At 43.9% G+C, this 12,132-nt stretch overlaps 1 protein-coding gene across 1 annotated transcript in view; it reads right to left on the reverse strand.

Annotated features, from left to right (window-relative positions):
* DNAH3 (dynein axonemal heavy chain 3) overlaps positions 1–12,132 on the reverse strand; it is a 163,767-nt gene that overhangs the window by 84,395 nt on the left and 67,240 nt on the right. Inside the window, exons 23-27 of the mRNA XM_075899421.2 lie at positions 8,552–8,731; positions 6,500–6,636; positions 4,909–5,110; positions 2,828–2,920; positions 2,388–2,498 (exon numbers count right to left, since the gene is read on the reverse strand). Coding sequence (XP_075755536.2) covers positions 2,388–2,498; positions 2,828–2,920; positions 4,909–5,110; positions 6,500–6,636; positions 8,552–8,731 — 723 coding nt within the window. The remainder of the gene's footprint in view (positions 1–2,387; positions 2,499–2,827; positions 2,921–4,908; positions 5,111–6,499; positions 6,637–8,551; positions 8,732–12,132) is intronic.

Consider the following 12,132-nt stretch of genomic DNA (forward strand, 5'->3'; position numbering starts at 1 on the left):
AAATTTAATATTTTCCTAAATTTACTCTTTATTTTAAATTATTTTGCACAACAGTTTCTACTACTAATTTTCATCTATGGATCACTGATAATAATCTTTTTGCAAATATTTTAAATTCAGCCTGTTTTCACTGGGCACATTGGTTCAGATCCTCAGCAGTTGTAAATCAGCATAGCTTCATTGAAGTCAAGGTAATTTGTGTGTCCTGCGTGGGGGAGTACAAGCATCAGAATCTGGTTTCTGCTGCAGTGACCTTTTAAAAACATTTTTTTCATGAAAATCCCTGCCAATAGATTCATTTGCTAGAGCAGCTCCAGAAAGTGACCAAAGAAGCAGCACACAGACAAAGCAAATTCCTTTAAAAGTTCATGTAAATATTCATAGGAAAAAATGTTACAGCATACCCTTAACTTTATTAGAGTCTAATCAAAAACCCATTGAAAGCAACAGGAAGTCTTTCAATTATTCAGTGTAATTCGGATCACTCTTGAGTAGTGTAATATACAAGACCATGCTGATAATGGATGAACTGCAAACACTTACAAGAAGAACTAGAAGATTTACCTGGCATTGCTTGGCTCCTCCAGGGCAAGGGGCTGGTGGTCTGAAGGGGGTGCAGAAGTCATGGCAAGAATTTGGGATTGTGGGGGGCTAAGGGCAGGAGGCTGGGGATGTGAGGTTGCAAGAGTCAGTGTTGGGGTTGAGGAAGGGCTCAGGGCAGGGGATGGGGGTTGTAGGAGTCAGAACAGGGGGTAAGGAGGGGCTCAGAGGTGGGTGTGGGGAGTGCAAGAGTCAGGGCAGGAGTTTATAGGAAGTGGGTTCATGGAAGGGGGAGACAAGGGGTGTGGTAGGCACCAGCTTCTCCCTGTGACCAGCCCAGGGCAGCAGGGGCCACACAAACCACCCGCCAGCTTGTCGCTGGGGCTGAGAGCGCCATGCATACTGCCTTCCAGCTTCTTTCTGAGGCCAGCCTGGGATCAACAGAGCCATGGACCCTGCCCGCTGGCTTCACCTTGCGGCTGACCTGGGGTGGGGACACACACACTCTGCCCACTGGCGTGGGTCCAATCTGGGGTGGGGAAGGGCATGAAGGGCTGTGCTGGCTAGCCCGGCAAGTGCTCTGCAGTCCTGATTCGGGGGATGGGTGTGCATAATTTGGTCTCACCAGTGCTCCCCAGTCCCACCCAGGGTACTGAGCAGGCCAGCCTGAGGGGTGGGGGCCAGGGCTGTGCTGTCTAGCTCCAGTGGTGCTCCAGAGGGCCATGGTGGTGGGGCCAGCAGGGCTTACCCACCCCTCCTTTCAGCTGCTGAGAGCTGGGGAGGATTTTGGGCAGGGGACTATGCAGTGAGCCCCAGCTGGCTACTCTCTTCCTTGGTGCAGCTACTCCCTATGGTCACTCTGCTATGCAGCTGTCCCCCACATTCACTGCTCCCAGTGGTCATTGCAGAGAATAACTGTCCCACTGATCAGACCCCTCCCTTTCCATGTTATAGAAAACAACGGAATTCCAGTCACATCCCATTGTCTTGCCACAACAAATCCCTGACTTTGTTTTAAGTTAGAGTAAAAGGAAGCTGCATACCAGATGTGGTGGTCCTAGCTCTTACTGTTTAGAGGGGGTTCTTAAACAAACAGACTCACAGATTAGCAGACTCATGGACAGACAGACAGAAGCACAAACTCTCTAAAAGACAGACAGACAGATAGATAGATACATAACATTCTACTACCAAACTTAGCTGATACATCTTTATCATACAGACAAGCTAGCAGCCACAAGAGTTGTGTAATCAATCACCTGATCTGGCAAACAGCTAGTCCTACGTGTAGTTCCTAGGCATATACACTAGGGGAGAGAAGTAACTATGAGTATAGTCATAGTTAGCAACTTTTGTTTGATTGTTCTATTCACACTTGCAAAGTTATATGACTCAAGAATAAGAGCTGGCAACTTGCTTCAATGGATTTAAGTATCAGAGGGGTAGCCGTGTTAGTCTGAATCTGCAAAAGCGGCGAGGAATCCTGTGGCACCTTTCAGTTAGCCTACATGGTGCCACAGGACTCCTTGCCGCTTTTGCTTCAATGGAGTTACAGTCAAAATGAAATCAAAATCGGTATCCATAATGTTGGAGAAATAGTTTCTAATGAGACATAAGACAATTATACAGCATGACTGGATGGAAAGCAAAGAATGACAAAAGTAAATATCAAGTAATGAGAAAACTGCAAAACACTCTGAGTTAATGGATATTCTGCTACAATTTGGCTGAAGTAGAAAAGTTAGAATATATGCTTTCATAACACATTTCACTTGATTAGAGTTGTTCTTAATACCATGCATAATTGAGCCTTTGGTTAATTGAAAGAATTGATAAGAAAACCTTACAAGTAAAGTCCCTGATTGCATAGATTCAGACACTTCCTTTGTCCAGTAGATGGATGAAACACAAATAACCACCTGTCCAGGCCACTGAAGTACCCACTCATTTCGGGGAACCTTTAAAAAAATAATCATACTTGAGATAGAGAAAATGATATGTACACAAGAGGATTTGTCAATAATAAAATCTATTTTGCAAATGCTTTTAAATCTAATATATAAAATAAACAGTACTCAACTCTGAGATCTTTATTAATTTTCCTTCAAGGAAATTAGATATGAAACTTTTAATGGATGCTGCTGAATTGGCACAACAGAATTCTATTTAGTTCAAAACCTAACATCATGGTAAAGAAGAATGTGAGTCCTGTATGTGTGTAGGATACTTTATGTTAATTATTTTATGCTATAATTTATTGATAATGAAGAAAGAAATGAATAATTACTTGAATATATCCTCCAATGCCTTCTTGAATAACGTGTCTTATGCTGGCCAGCATCATTTGCTCTACTTGCAAAAGCCACTTCTCTACCATGCCCTTAAAACAAGAAAAAAATAGGACAGTAAAAATATATTAAATAAAATTCGTGATTAAATGGCATTTAAGGAGCAAATTTCATTCTGGAGTAAACCTTTGAATATATAATGCTTAAAACTGGCTGACCCATGCCTTTTTCTGCTCTGGTGGGAAAGAAAAAAAATGGGTGGACATCCTCCAAATAGATGCATGAAACACTGATGTGCACAACAAAGGCACAATTGCAACACATCAGTGCATGTGGACAAATAAAGCCACATGAACTGCATGCATGTAAAGGGCCAGCACAGTGTCCAAATATCCATGTAGGGTAAATACAGCTCAGGGAAGTCAATACAACATGACCGTAACATCCCATTCCTGAAAAAACATGGCTAAAAGGTTACTAAACAGAGTATCCTCTATCTTTCACCCCCTACCTCTTATCCCTGTTCATGGCTGCCACATAGGAATTCAGTTCCATACAATCTAGTGGGGCATGTATGAGGAAAGACATATGGACCAGGAAATCAGCCACTCATTATGGTAAGTTTCTGCAATACTTACCAGTTCGTAGATTGTAAGGCCAAAAGAGACCATTGGCTCATTTAATCCTACCTCATAGATAACACAGGTTAGGGAATTTCATCCATCTAATTCATATTATAACAGCACATATTATTACATAATTTATGGTTCAAGTTACTGCTGTTTTTAACAGCTGTTCGCAGGCAGCAAGGAGCCTGACGGTTGCAGGCACCGCAGGCGGAGCCACGCTGCAGGTTACAGAGCACTGCCCCTCTCGTGCACTTCACAGCCCCATGCCCCGGCACTGGCGGAAGTGGTGGGGGATTTAAACACCAGGAGAGCCAGCAGCAGGGGGGAGGCAGAGGAGCGGGACCGCGGCAAGGGGTAGCGAGCCCAAGAAAGCCTCCTCGGCTCGAGAGCTACAGAGTGCCAGACGGCGGATCGGGCGAGACAAGGATCCTGAAGCAACCTGAGGAGAACACCGCACCCAGGGACCAAGATTGAGGTTTTTACACCGGAGACCTGGTAGGCCCCGACCCAGGTGGGCGGCAGCGAGAGGCAGAGAAGGGGAAAGGAAGCAGCCCAGGGCAGAACCCGACTGGGTTGGTGGGCTGGCGAATTTTGGCAGGAAGCCCCACCAGCTGGACTGGACCCCCATAAGGTCTAAGTCCTTATGGCCCTAGGCTGGGGCCCGTGAGTGAGTGAGGTTGGGCCCGGGCCCGGGCCCCCCTCTCCCCACTCTCGTGGAAAGGAGGATGGCCAGAATAGTGCAGGACACCCGCAATCACCGAGAGAGCGAGACTTGTAAAAGATGGTACTGTGGGTGTGGTGAAGGTGACAGTAGGGGGTGCTTAGCCCCCCTCCCCCCTCTTGTGACTGTTACAACCTGTTTGAAACATGCTACTATTATTGTGGGGGAGACACACATATGATGAGGTATATTAGGCCAAATTTGTAAAGGTATTTAGAGATGTCTGAAGATTCATATAGGCACATACAAGGATTTTCAACACTGCCCAAGTGCCTAACTCCTTTTAGAAACTCCCAGTAGGCACCTACCAGGATTTTTAGGGTACATCTAGACTACAGAGCTTTTCCGGGATACGCTCTGCCATGTCCAAGGAATGTGTCTGCTTTTCTGACAAAAATTTCGGAAAAGCAGATGCGTTTTTTCGGCATCCCTATAAACCTCGATTTACGAGAAAGAAGGGATGTTCCAAAAGAGGGTTTTTTCCAACATTGGGCCCTGTGTAGATGGGTCAAATGTCGGAAAAGCCTCTTTCGTGAGAAAAGCGGAAACAGATACACAAATTGCGTTTTGCAATTTGCGTATCTTTTTCTGACTTTTCTTTGAAGTGGAGACATAGCCTAGGATGACTAAATACCTTTAAATATTGGTGTTAGTGTTTAAAGCTCATTTCCCCAAAAGCATATTCTTTATGGCCAACTACTCACGTAATGTAATAATAGAAAAAAATTACTTTTGCTTTCACTGGGTAGATTTTCTGTATGAAAGGAACCACTTCTTTCTCTGAACTGATCATTCCTATGATCTCCATATCGTCTGTAAATTCTAATATAGAAATTCCTTCAAAACACTTCTTCAGATGTGGCTGTACTCGAAGGGGGTCTTTGGTTTCTGACAAAATCTCAAGTAGCTCATCATTAGACAGGAAAAAGAACCTATTGAGAAAAGGCAATTTTCAGACATGAAACTCATAATCAGAGAAGCTACTATATGCAAGGAATGTGGATTTGCTGTAACTCTTCAGAAAGACTTAACACAAAAGAGAAGTCACCTGTTTTGCTTTGGGGAATGCACTAGTCTCAAGTAGTTCTGGGTCTCTGTGAGTTGTGTGATCTTTGGATTTATGGAGAAGATTAAAAATTATAAAACTAATACATCTTTTTACATGGCCAGTTGACACATTCATCCCTTTATGCAAAATGGAGGGGAGAAAGAAATCTAATAAGGTTTGGGAGACAGCAGAGGTGATAGTGGGCCAGCAAAATGTACCACTAAGACAGGGATGACTGCTGATGAGGGAGATGGTGAGAGCATGTGACCACCTCCCATGTTTTCTCCCCATGCCATCCCTAGCCCAAAGGAGGGCTGGAACAACCCCCTTATGTCCCAGACCCCACCCCTGCTCTGCTCCCAGCCCTCCTCTTCCCCCAACCCCCTTTCCCTGAGTGATGCAGCTCAGGGGTCTGGTGACAGCAGCAGAGATCAGGACCCCCACACTCACCAGCAGCAGTGGAGGGAAGTGGAGTGATGCGGTCCAAGACCACTGTTCCCCCATCTTCCAGTTGTGTCACTCCATTTCCCACCAGTAAGTATGGGGTGGTCCTGCACCCCCTCGCCCCCAAGCGACACACACCAAGGCAAAAGAGACAGCTGCACTAGGGCCCAGTGATTTAAAAGGGTGCAGTGGGCTCCCAGTCACTAGCCACAGGCCCTCTAAATCACTGCTGGAGTCCCAGGTATCACACACCATACAGGGCTGAACAGGTTGGTGGGGGAGGCAAGCCCCTAGCTCTGTTCCTCCTTTCTGGGGTCCTGGAGCCAGGCCCCATACCAGGAACATTTGTAAATCACTTTCACCCTGGGGGATAGCCACTCACACTGTAAGGGTAGCCACACAGCCTGTTCTCCACCAATACCTTGTCATTTCTAGACTCTGTGGGGAATTTATATGGGACTTCATCTCTATGCAGCTGAGTACAGCATGGCTGAGGAAGTGAAGAAAGGAGGGCTCAACTGCTTAAGGGGGCATGTTCCCCTGAAAATACATTATAATTGATTACGCATTTTCCACTGCACATTCCTACTGCACTAAAACACTTTTGCATCCCCATCCCCTCAAATCTTGGACCAACCATGCCTCAGCTGGACCAGGGAATCTGGGCTATAGTCTAGAAAGGAAATAGGTTGTAATTTTTTGATGAACAGAACGGTACTCTGTGACAATAGCAAGTCGCACAACTCAATAACAATTATTTCTAACAAAGAGCATTAGAATTTTTTTATGGCTCTTGCTGCTCTAAATTGGACCTGTTAAATCAATTTACCGTGAGAAAAATAATCTTTTCTTCTCCAAGTAAGTATTCAGCCCCTTTTGGATATCTTCTAAGAGTATATTTGCTTCCTGAAGTTTCTCCAACATCCTGGGTTGCTCAGTTGCCACAAGTACTCTGGTGTCTTTCACCTTTTTAAAAGAAACACAGTTTAGAAACCTCTAAAAAGTTCACATTTGGTTTGTCAGGTTGTTTCATTTTATTTTTGGTAACAAAGATTACAGAACATGATACAGAGCATGGAAAGTTAAAAATTGCTTTGGTTATTGAATGTCTGAAAGAGAAGAAAATACATATGTAGAATCTGACAGTTAATGTTCTAAGACCATTGCTTTGTCCAGATTAAACAGTATCAACAATATTGTAACCTGTGAAAAAAATTGCACAGTCACATCCATAAGTATTGTATTAGTATCTTCCCAGAGACAAACTTGTCCAGCCTCAGTTTCCCTGAGGCCCAAAAGGAACTGCTGCCACCACCCAAGTGAGTTTAAAAAATATAAAATAAACACATTTTCATCACTCCCTAAGGTAAATCCCATCCCTAAGGTAAAACTCTCCCCTTTGCCTGCAACCTCCATTTTGCTTGGAGTTAGGAAAACAAACAGAGGGAATCCACAGAGAACAAAGGACTCTGCCGTAACTACATACATAAACTTAAGGACACAGCTCATTGGTATGGAAGGGTAGGGTTTTTTATAATGCAAATACAGGCTACGCCAGGGAAGCAGAAATGTCGCAGCTTGCCAACTAATTAACCCATCTCTTTCTCTGAGGCACAAATGTAGCTGGCTGCTTGCACAGTAACATTGTTTATGTTTCAGAGAAGTAGCCCTTAGGCTGTTTTAGCAAAAACAAGGAGTCAGCTGGCACATTAAAGACTAAGAAATGCATTAGCATAATAGAGCATAAGTTTTCATGAGCTACAACTCATTCCCTCAGATACTGAAGAGAAAAAGACAAAGAAAAAAAATCCATTTTGATTTAACTAGCACTGATGTCTCCCTTCCTTCTTTCCTCCCTCTCTCCCTTTCCTTCTATCTTTCCTTCCTTCCTTCAGCATCTGAGGAAGTGAGTTGTAGCTCACTTGTTAGATATTGTTCTAATCTAATCCCTTAATAAATTTGTGAGTCTTTAAATTGCCAACAGACTCCTTGTTGTGATTGTTAATGTTCCTAATGTTAATTAACTGTTCCCTTTTATAGTCAATTGCCTCAAACATAAAACTTGGGGAAGTTTTAAGGTCACTACATTACCAGATGTATAAAGGAGCCTTATTATAAATGACAGTAAGTGAATCCAAGCCAGAAAGATGTGCTTTCTTACTTTTTTTCTTTCCACAATGGGGAGAGATTACAGCTCAGGATTTATTTTACTTTTTTACCCATAAAAAAAAAAAAAAAGACTGATTACAAATAAAAAATTTACTAAATAGTCAATAAAATGTCAGGAAATCAAAACCAAATAGGTAAAGTGATCAGCAAAACTGTATAACCTTCATGTATAAAAGTCTAAGCAATTTAAAATGACATTATCCTTCTTTTGTTTTTATTTTTTGTTTTTGCTGTTTGATGTTCTGCAATGTAATTTAAATGAAAAATCAGGATTATAGCTGGAATTTCTGGGTATTAGTTACCAAGTGTTTGTAAGTTAACTGTCATGTGTTTAGGAAATGCTGAATAGTTATAACTTTTTTCTGTTCTGTAGTTTAAATAACAAAACAATTGAAACTGGTATGATTATATTGCATTATTCTGACAAATAAAATATGCAGAATTTTGAAATTTTTGTGACAAATCCCCCACCTGAGTAAATTTATTCTGTGACGTCTAGATTCTACAGAAATCTCAAAAGGGTAGATAATCTTATCTACCCTTTTTGCTAAAGAACTAGGCATTAATAGTGTTTAGGACTCTGTGTTCTATGTTCCAATGACCTAAATCTGAATTCTTAAATCTGAATAACCAGACAAATTATCTTACTTAAAATTAATTTGATGAAATATAAATAAACATAATTTGCACTGTATTAAATGTAAATACTTACTGCTTGTATCATGATATCTTTCCAGTAGGTGTCTACTATTCCAAATTTTCTGCCCTCTTCCGGCATTTGAGCTATAATATCTTCTGAACTAAAAATTGGTTCCAAGTAAAGCCATGTTGCCTGACATTTTAACCAGCTATCTAAAATATCTTGCATTGAAACAAGCTTCTCTTCCCATGCCTGTAAACAGAACATTTAACATGGATGGTCTGCAAACAACTGTTTTAAATTGTACATTGAGTAGAAAAATAAACAGAGGGTAAAATATTAGATTACTTACTTCAATGCAACATTTTCTCTGTTATGGTTCTTTATCAGTATATGTAAGACTGAAAACAAACAACCTTAAGAACTTTTTCTATATTATACTCTTGCATAAAAGAACTATTTTAAAAATGCAAGGCATGGGCTGATCATGCATCTTTCTCTCATTTATTCCTTACATGACCAGTCTCATTATCATTACTTGTGTGAAGGAGAACTACTCATGTAAATAAGGTCATAAGACTCTTAACGTTTTGTCTGACTATAAACTAGTTCCTTTCAGGAGATAAACACCACCGTTTCAAAGCTATGGATGGAAGTATTGTTCTTAGTCATGATGATTTCCTCTAGACATGCTCAGAAATACTCTCTATAAAGAGAGCTTGATTTGTACAACATTCCTCTATTTTTATGCTGCAACAAAGCTCCGATGAAAATTTGGTGGGTCCTGTGCTTCCTGGTGGATTTTGCTTGCCTCAGAGGCTCACAACAGTCCACAGTTTTAGGCATCACACTACAGAGTTAGTTCGAACTAACTTTCATAGGCGCTACACTAGCGCTCCACTAGTTCGAACTTAATTAGAACTAGCGGAGCGCTTAGTTCAAACTAGGTAATCCTCATTTTACGAGGATTAAGCCTAGTTCGAACTAGCTAGTTCGAATTAAGGGCTGTGTAGACCCTTAATTCGAACTAGTGGGAGGCTAGCCCTCCCCAGGTTTCCCTGGTGGCCATTCTGGCCAACACCAGGGAAACTCTATTGCCCCCCTCCCGGCCCCGGACCCCTTAAAGGGGCACAGGCTGGCTACGGTGCCTGTGCCAGGTGCAAGCCTGCCAGCACCCAGCCAGCAGACCCTGCACCTGGCACGGATCGAGCCAGCCACCCAATGCCCCCCAGCCCTCCCCCTCTTCCCGGGACCAGGCTGGTGGCTCCCGAGAGCTTGCCAGGGACCGCAAGAGGCGGGCACCTGCCTGGGCTAGTGCGGACATCGTGGACCTCATCCACGATCTCTGAACTAGGCACAGGAAAGTGGCCGGCTAGGGCAGGAGAGCTGCCAGCCTGGCCACCCAGGAGCAGGTGTGCATGAAAATCAAGGGGGTCCACTGAGACCCCCGACCCTGAGCTTACAATGGCCGTCCTGGGTCAGACCAAAGGTCCATCTAGCCCAGTAGCCTGTCTGCCGAGAGCGGCCAACCCTAGGGACCTTGGAGGGGATAGACCGAAGACAGTGACCAAGCCATTTGTCTCGTGCCATCCCTCTCCAGCCTTCCACAAACCTTGGGCAGGGACACCACTCCTACCCTCTGGCTAATACCACTCCATGGACCCAACCTCCATCACTTGATCTCACGTCCCTTTAAACTCTGTTCTAGTTCTAGCCTTCACAGCCTCCTACAGCAAGGAGTTCCACAGGTTGACTCTTTGCTTTGTGAAGAACAACTTTCTGTTACTAGTTTGAAGCCTGCTACCCATTCCTTTCCTTTGGTGTCCTCTAGTCCTTCTTTATGGGAACTAATGAAGAACTTTTCTGTATGCACCTTCTCCACCCAACTCCTGCTTTTAGAGACCTCTATCCTGTCCCCCCTCCGTCTCCTCTTTTCTAAGCTGAAAAGTCCCAGTCTCTTTAGCCTCTCTTCATATGGGACCTGTCCCCAACCCCTGATCATTGTAGTTGCCCTCCCCTCTCCCAGCCTCTCCCTCTTCCCCTCTCCCACCTCCTTTTCCCAGTCTCCCCCAGTTTTGTTCAATAAAGACAGATTCCATTTTTGAACACAATTGTCCTTTATTTTGTACATCAAGAAAAGGGGCTAGGGAAGGGTAAGTGGAATGAGGTGAGGGAGGAATGGGGCACGAGCCCCCGATGGGGAGGACTGGGCTGGCTCTGCGGGCTTCTGGGAGTGGAAGCTCTCCTGCAGCCCCCCAATTGCCCCTTCTCCCCAGATGGCAGCCTGTGGCAAGTGCAGCCGGTCTGATGGCCGAGTGCTGTGATGTGCCCAGTGTGGGCACTCCGGGCACTCCAAGCCAGGACTGCTTTGCAAGCGGGGTACCCCTGAGAACTGTCTGTCTGGGGTGGGGGTCGGGTCCCTTTAAGCGCAGCCCTCGGCTAGCCTGAGACAGCATCTCCACGCTCTAAGTCCTCCTCTGATGCCCTGCTGGCACTGCTTCCGGCCATCCTTAAGCCCGGTTCAGGGTCCACTTAATGTGGACATGCTATTTCGAATTAGCAAAACGCTAATTCGAACTAGTTTTTAGTTCTAGACGTGTTAGTTCGAATTAGCTTAGTTCGAATGAACTAAGTTAGTTCGAATTAGCGCTGTAGCGTAGACGTACCCTCAGAGCTTTATTTTGATGTTTGTTGAGCTCTTTTCAGCATTGGCCAGTGTATAGTAAAACAGAATAAACTCCATAATCCTCTTCTCCGAGTGGAAATAGGGAACTGGGTGTTGGGGGTGGGAGGGACAGAAACTCAGGCCCACCTTCTACTCTGGGTTTTAGCCCAGGGCCCTGTAACAGTAGCTGCCTGTGTGAATCCCCGACACCTGCTATAAGACAGCTCCAAGACCCCTGGGCTACTTCCCCACACCTTCCTCAGCACCTTCCTTCTCTCCAGTTCATCTTCCTGGTGTCCAGTTGTTGTCTCCTTTCCTCCTACTCCCAGCAGTGCCCAGTTCTGTCCTCTCAGCTACACACATGCCCCAATTGTAGGCAAAGCTTCTTTTATAGCCCGTCTGAACTGGTTTTCTTAATTACCCCCAGGTGTCCTAATCAGCCTAGGCTGGCCTGACTCTGCAGGCATGGTTAATTAGCCCCAGGTGTTCCACTGCCCCGATTGCTTCTGCTGATTCTAAATCAGTTCTCCCCCACATTACTTTGGGAACAGAGATCTCCTCAGCCTCAGGCTTATAGATTTCCCCTCCTCTACTTTTTTATAGCCTTCTGTTCTTACCTTGTCCCAATGCTTACTAGACAGCCAAGTTAAAGTTTAGTCAAATTCTTTAAGTAGTACATACATACACTTACAAAAAGAACTCATTAGCCACATCGAAGCAGGCATATATGTTTTTCAGAACAATCTTTATAGACTACTGTATTTCCAATAAAAGAATGTCCAGTATCAGCATGGCCATGAAAACTTCATGAATTACAGTAAAAATGTAATGTAAGGACTAAACTTCTGTTGATTGTGGCAAAAATAATCAGGCTCTTGCATCAGATAAAACCCTTGAAATAATTTCGCCAATGAAATGACACAAACTTAGTCTTTATCAAAACTAATGACATGATTTAATAAGAATGGAGAAACACAGAGACCTTCTG

The sequence above is a fragment of the Pelodiscus sinensis genome, chromosome 15 (assembly GCF_052426305.1).
Source record: "Pelodiscus sinensis isolate ZL-2025 chromosome 15, ASM5242630v1, whole genome shotgun sequence".
Classification (NCBI taxonomy): Eukaryota; Metazoa; Chordata; order Testudines; family Trionychidae; genus Pelodiscus; species Pelodiscus sinensis.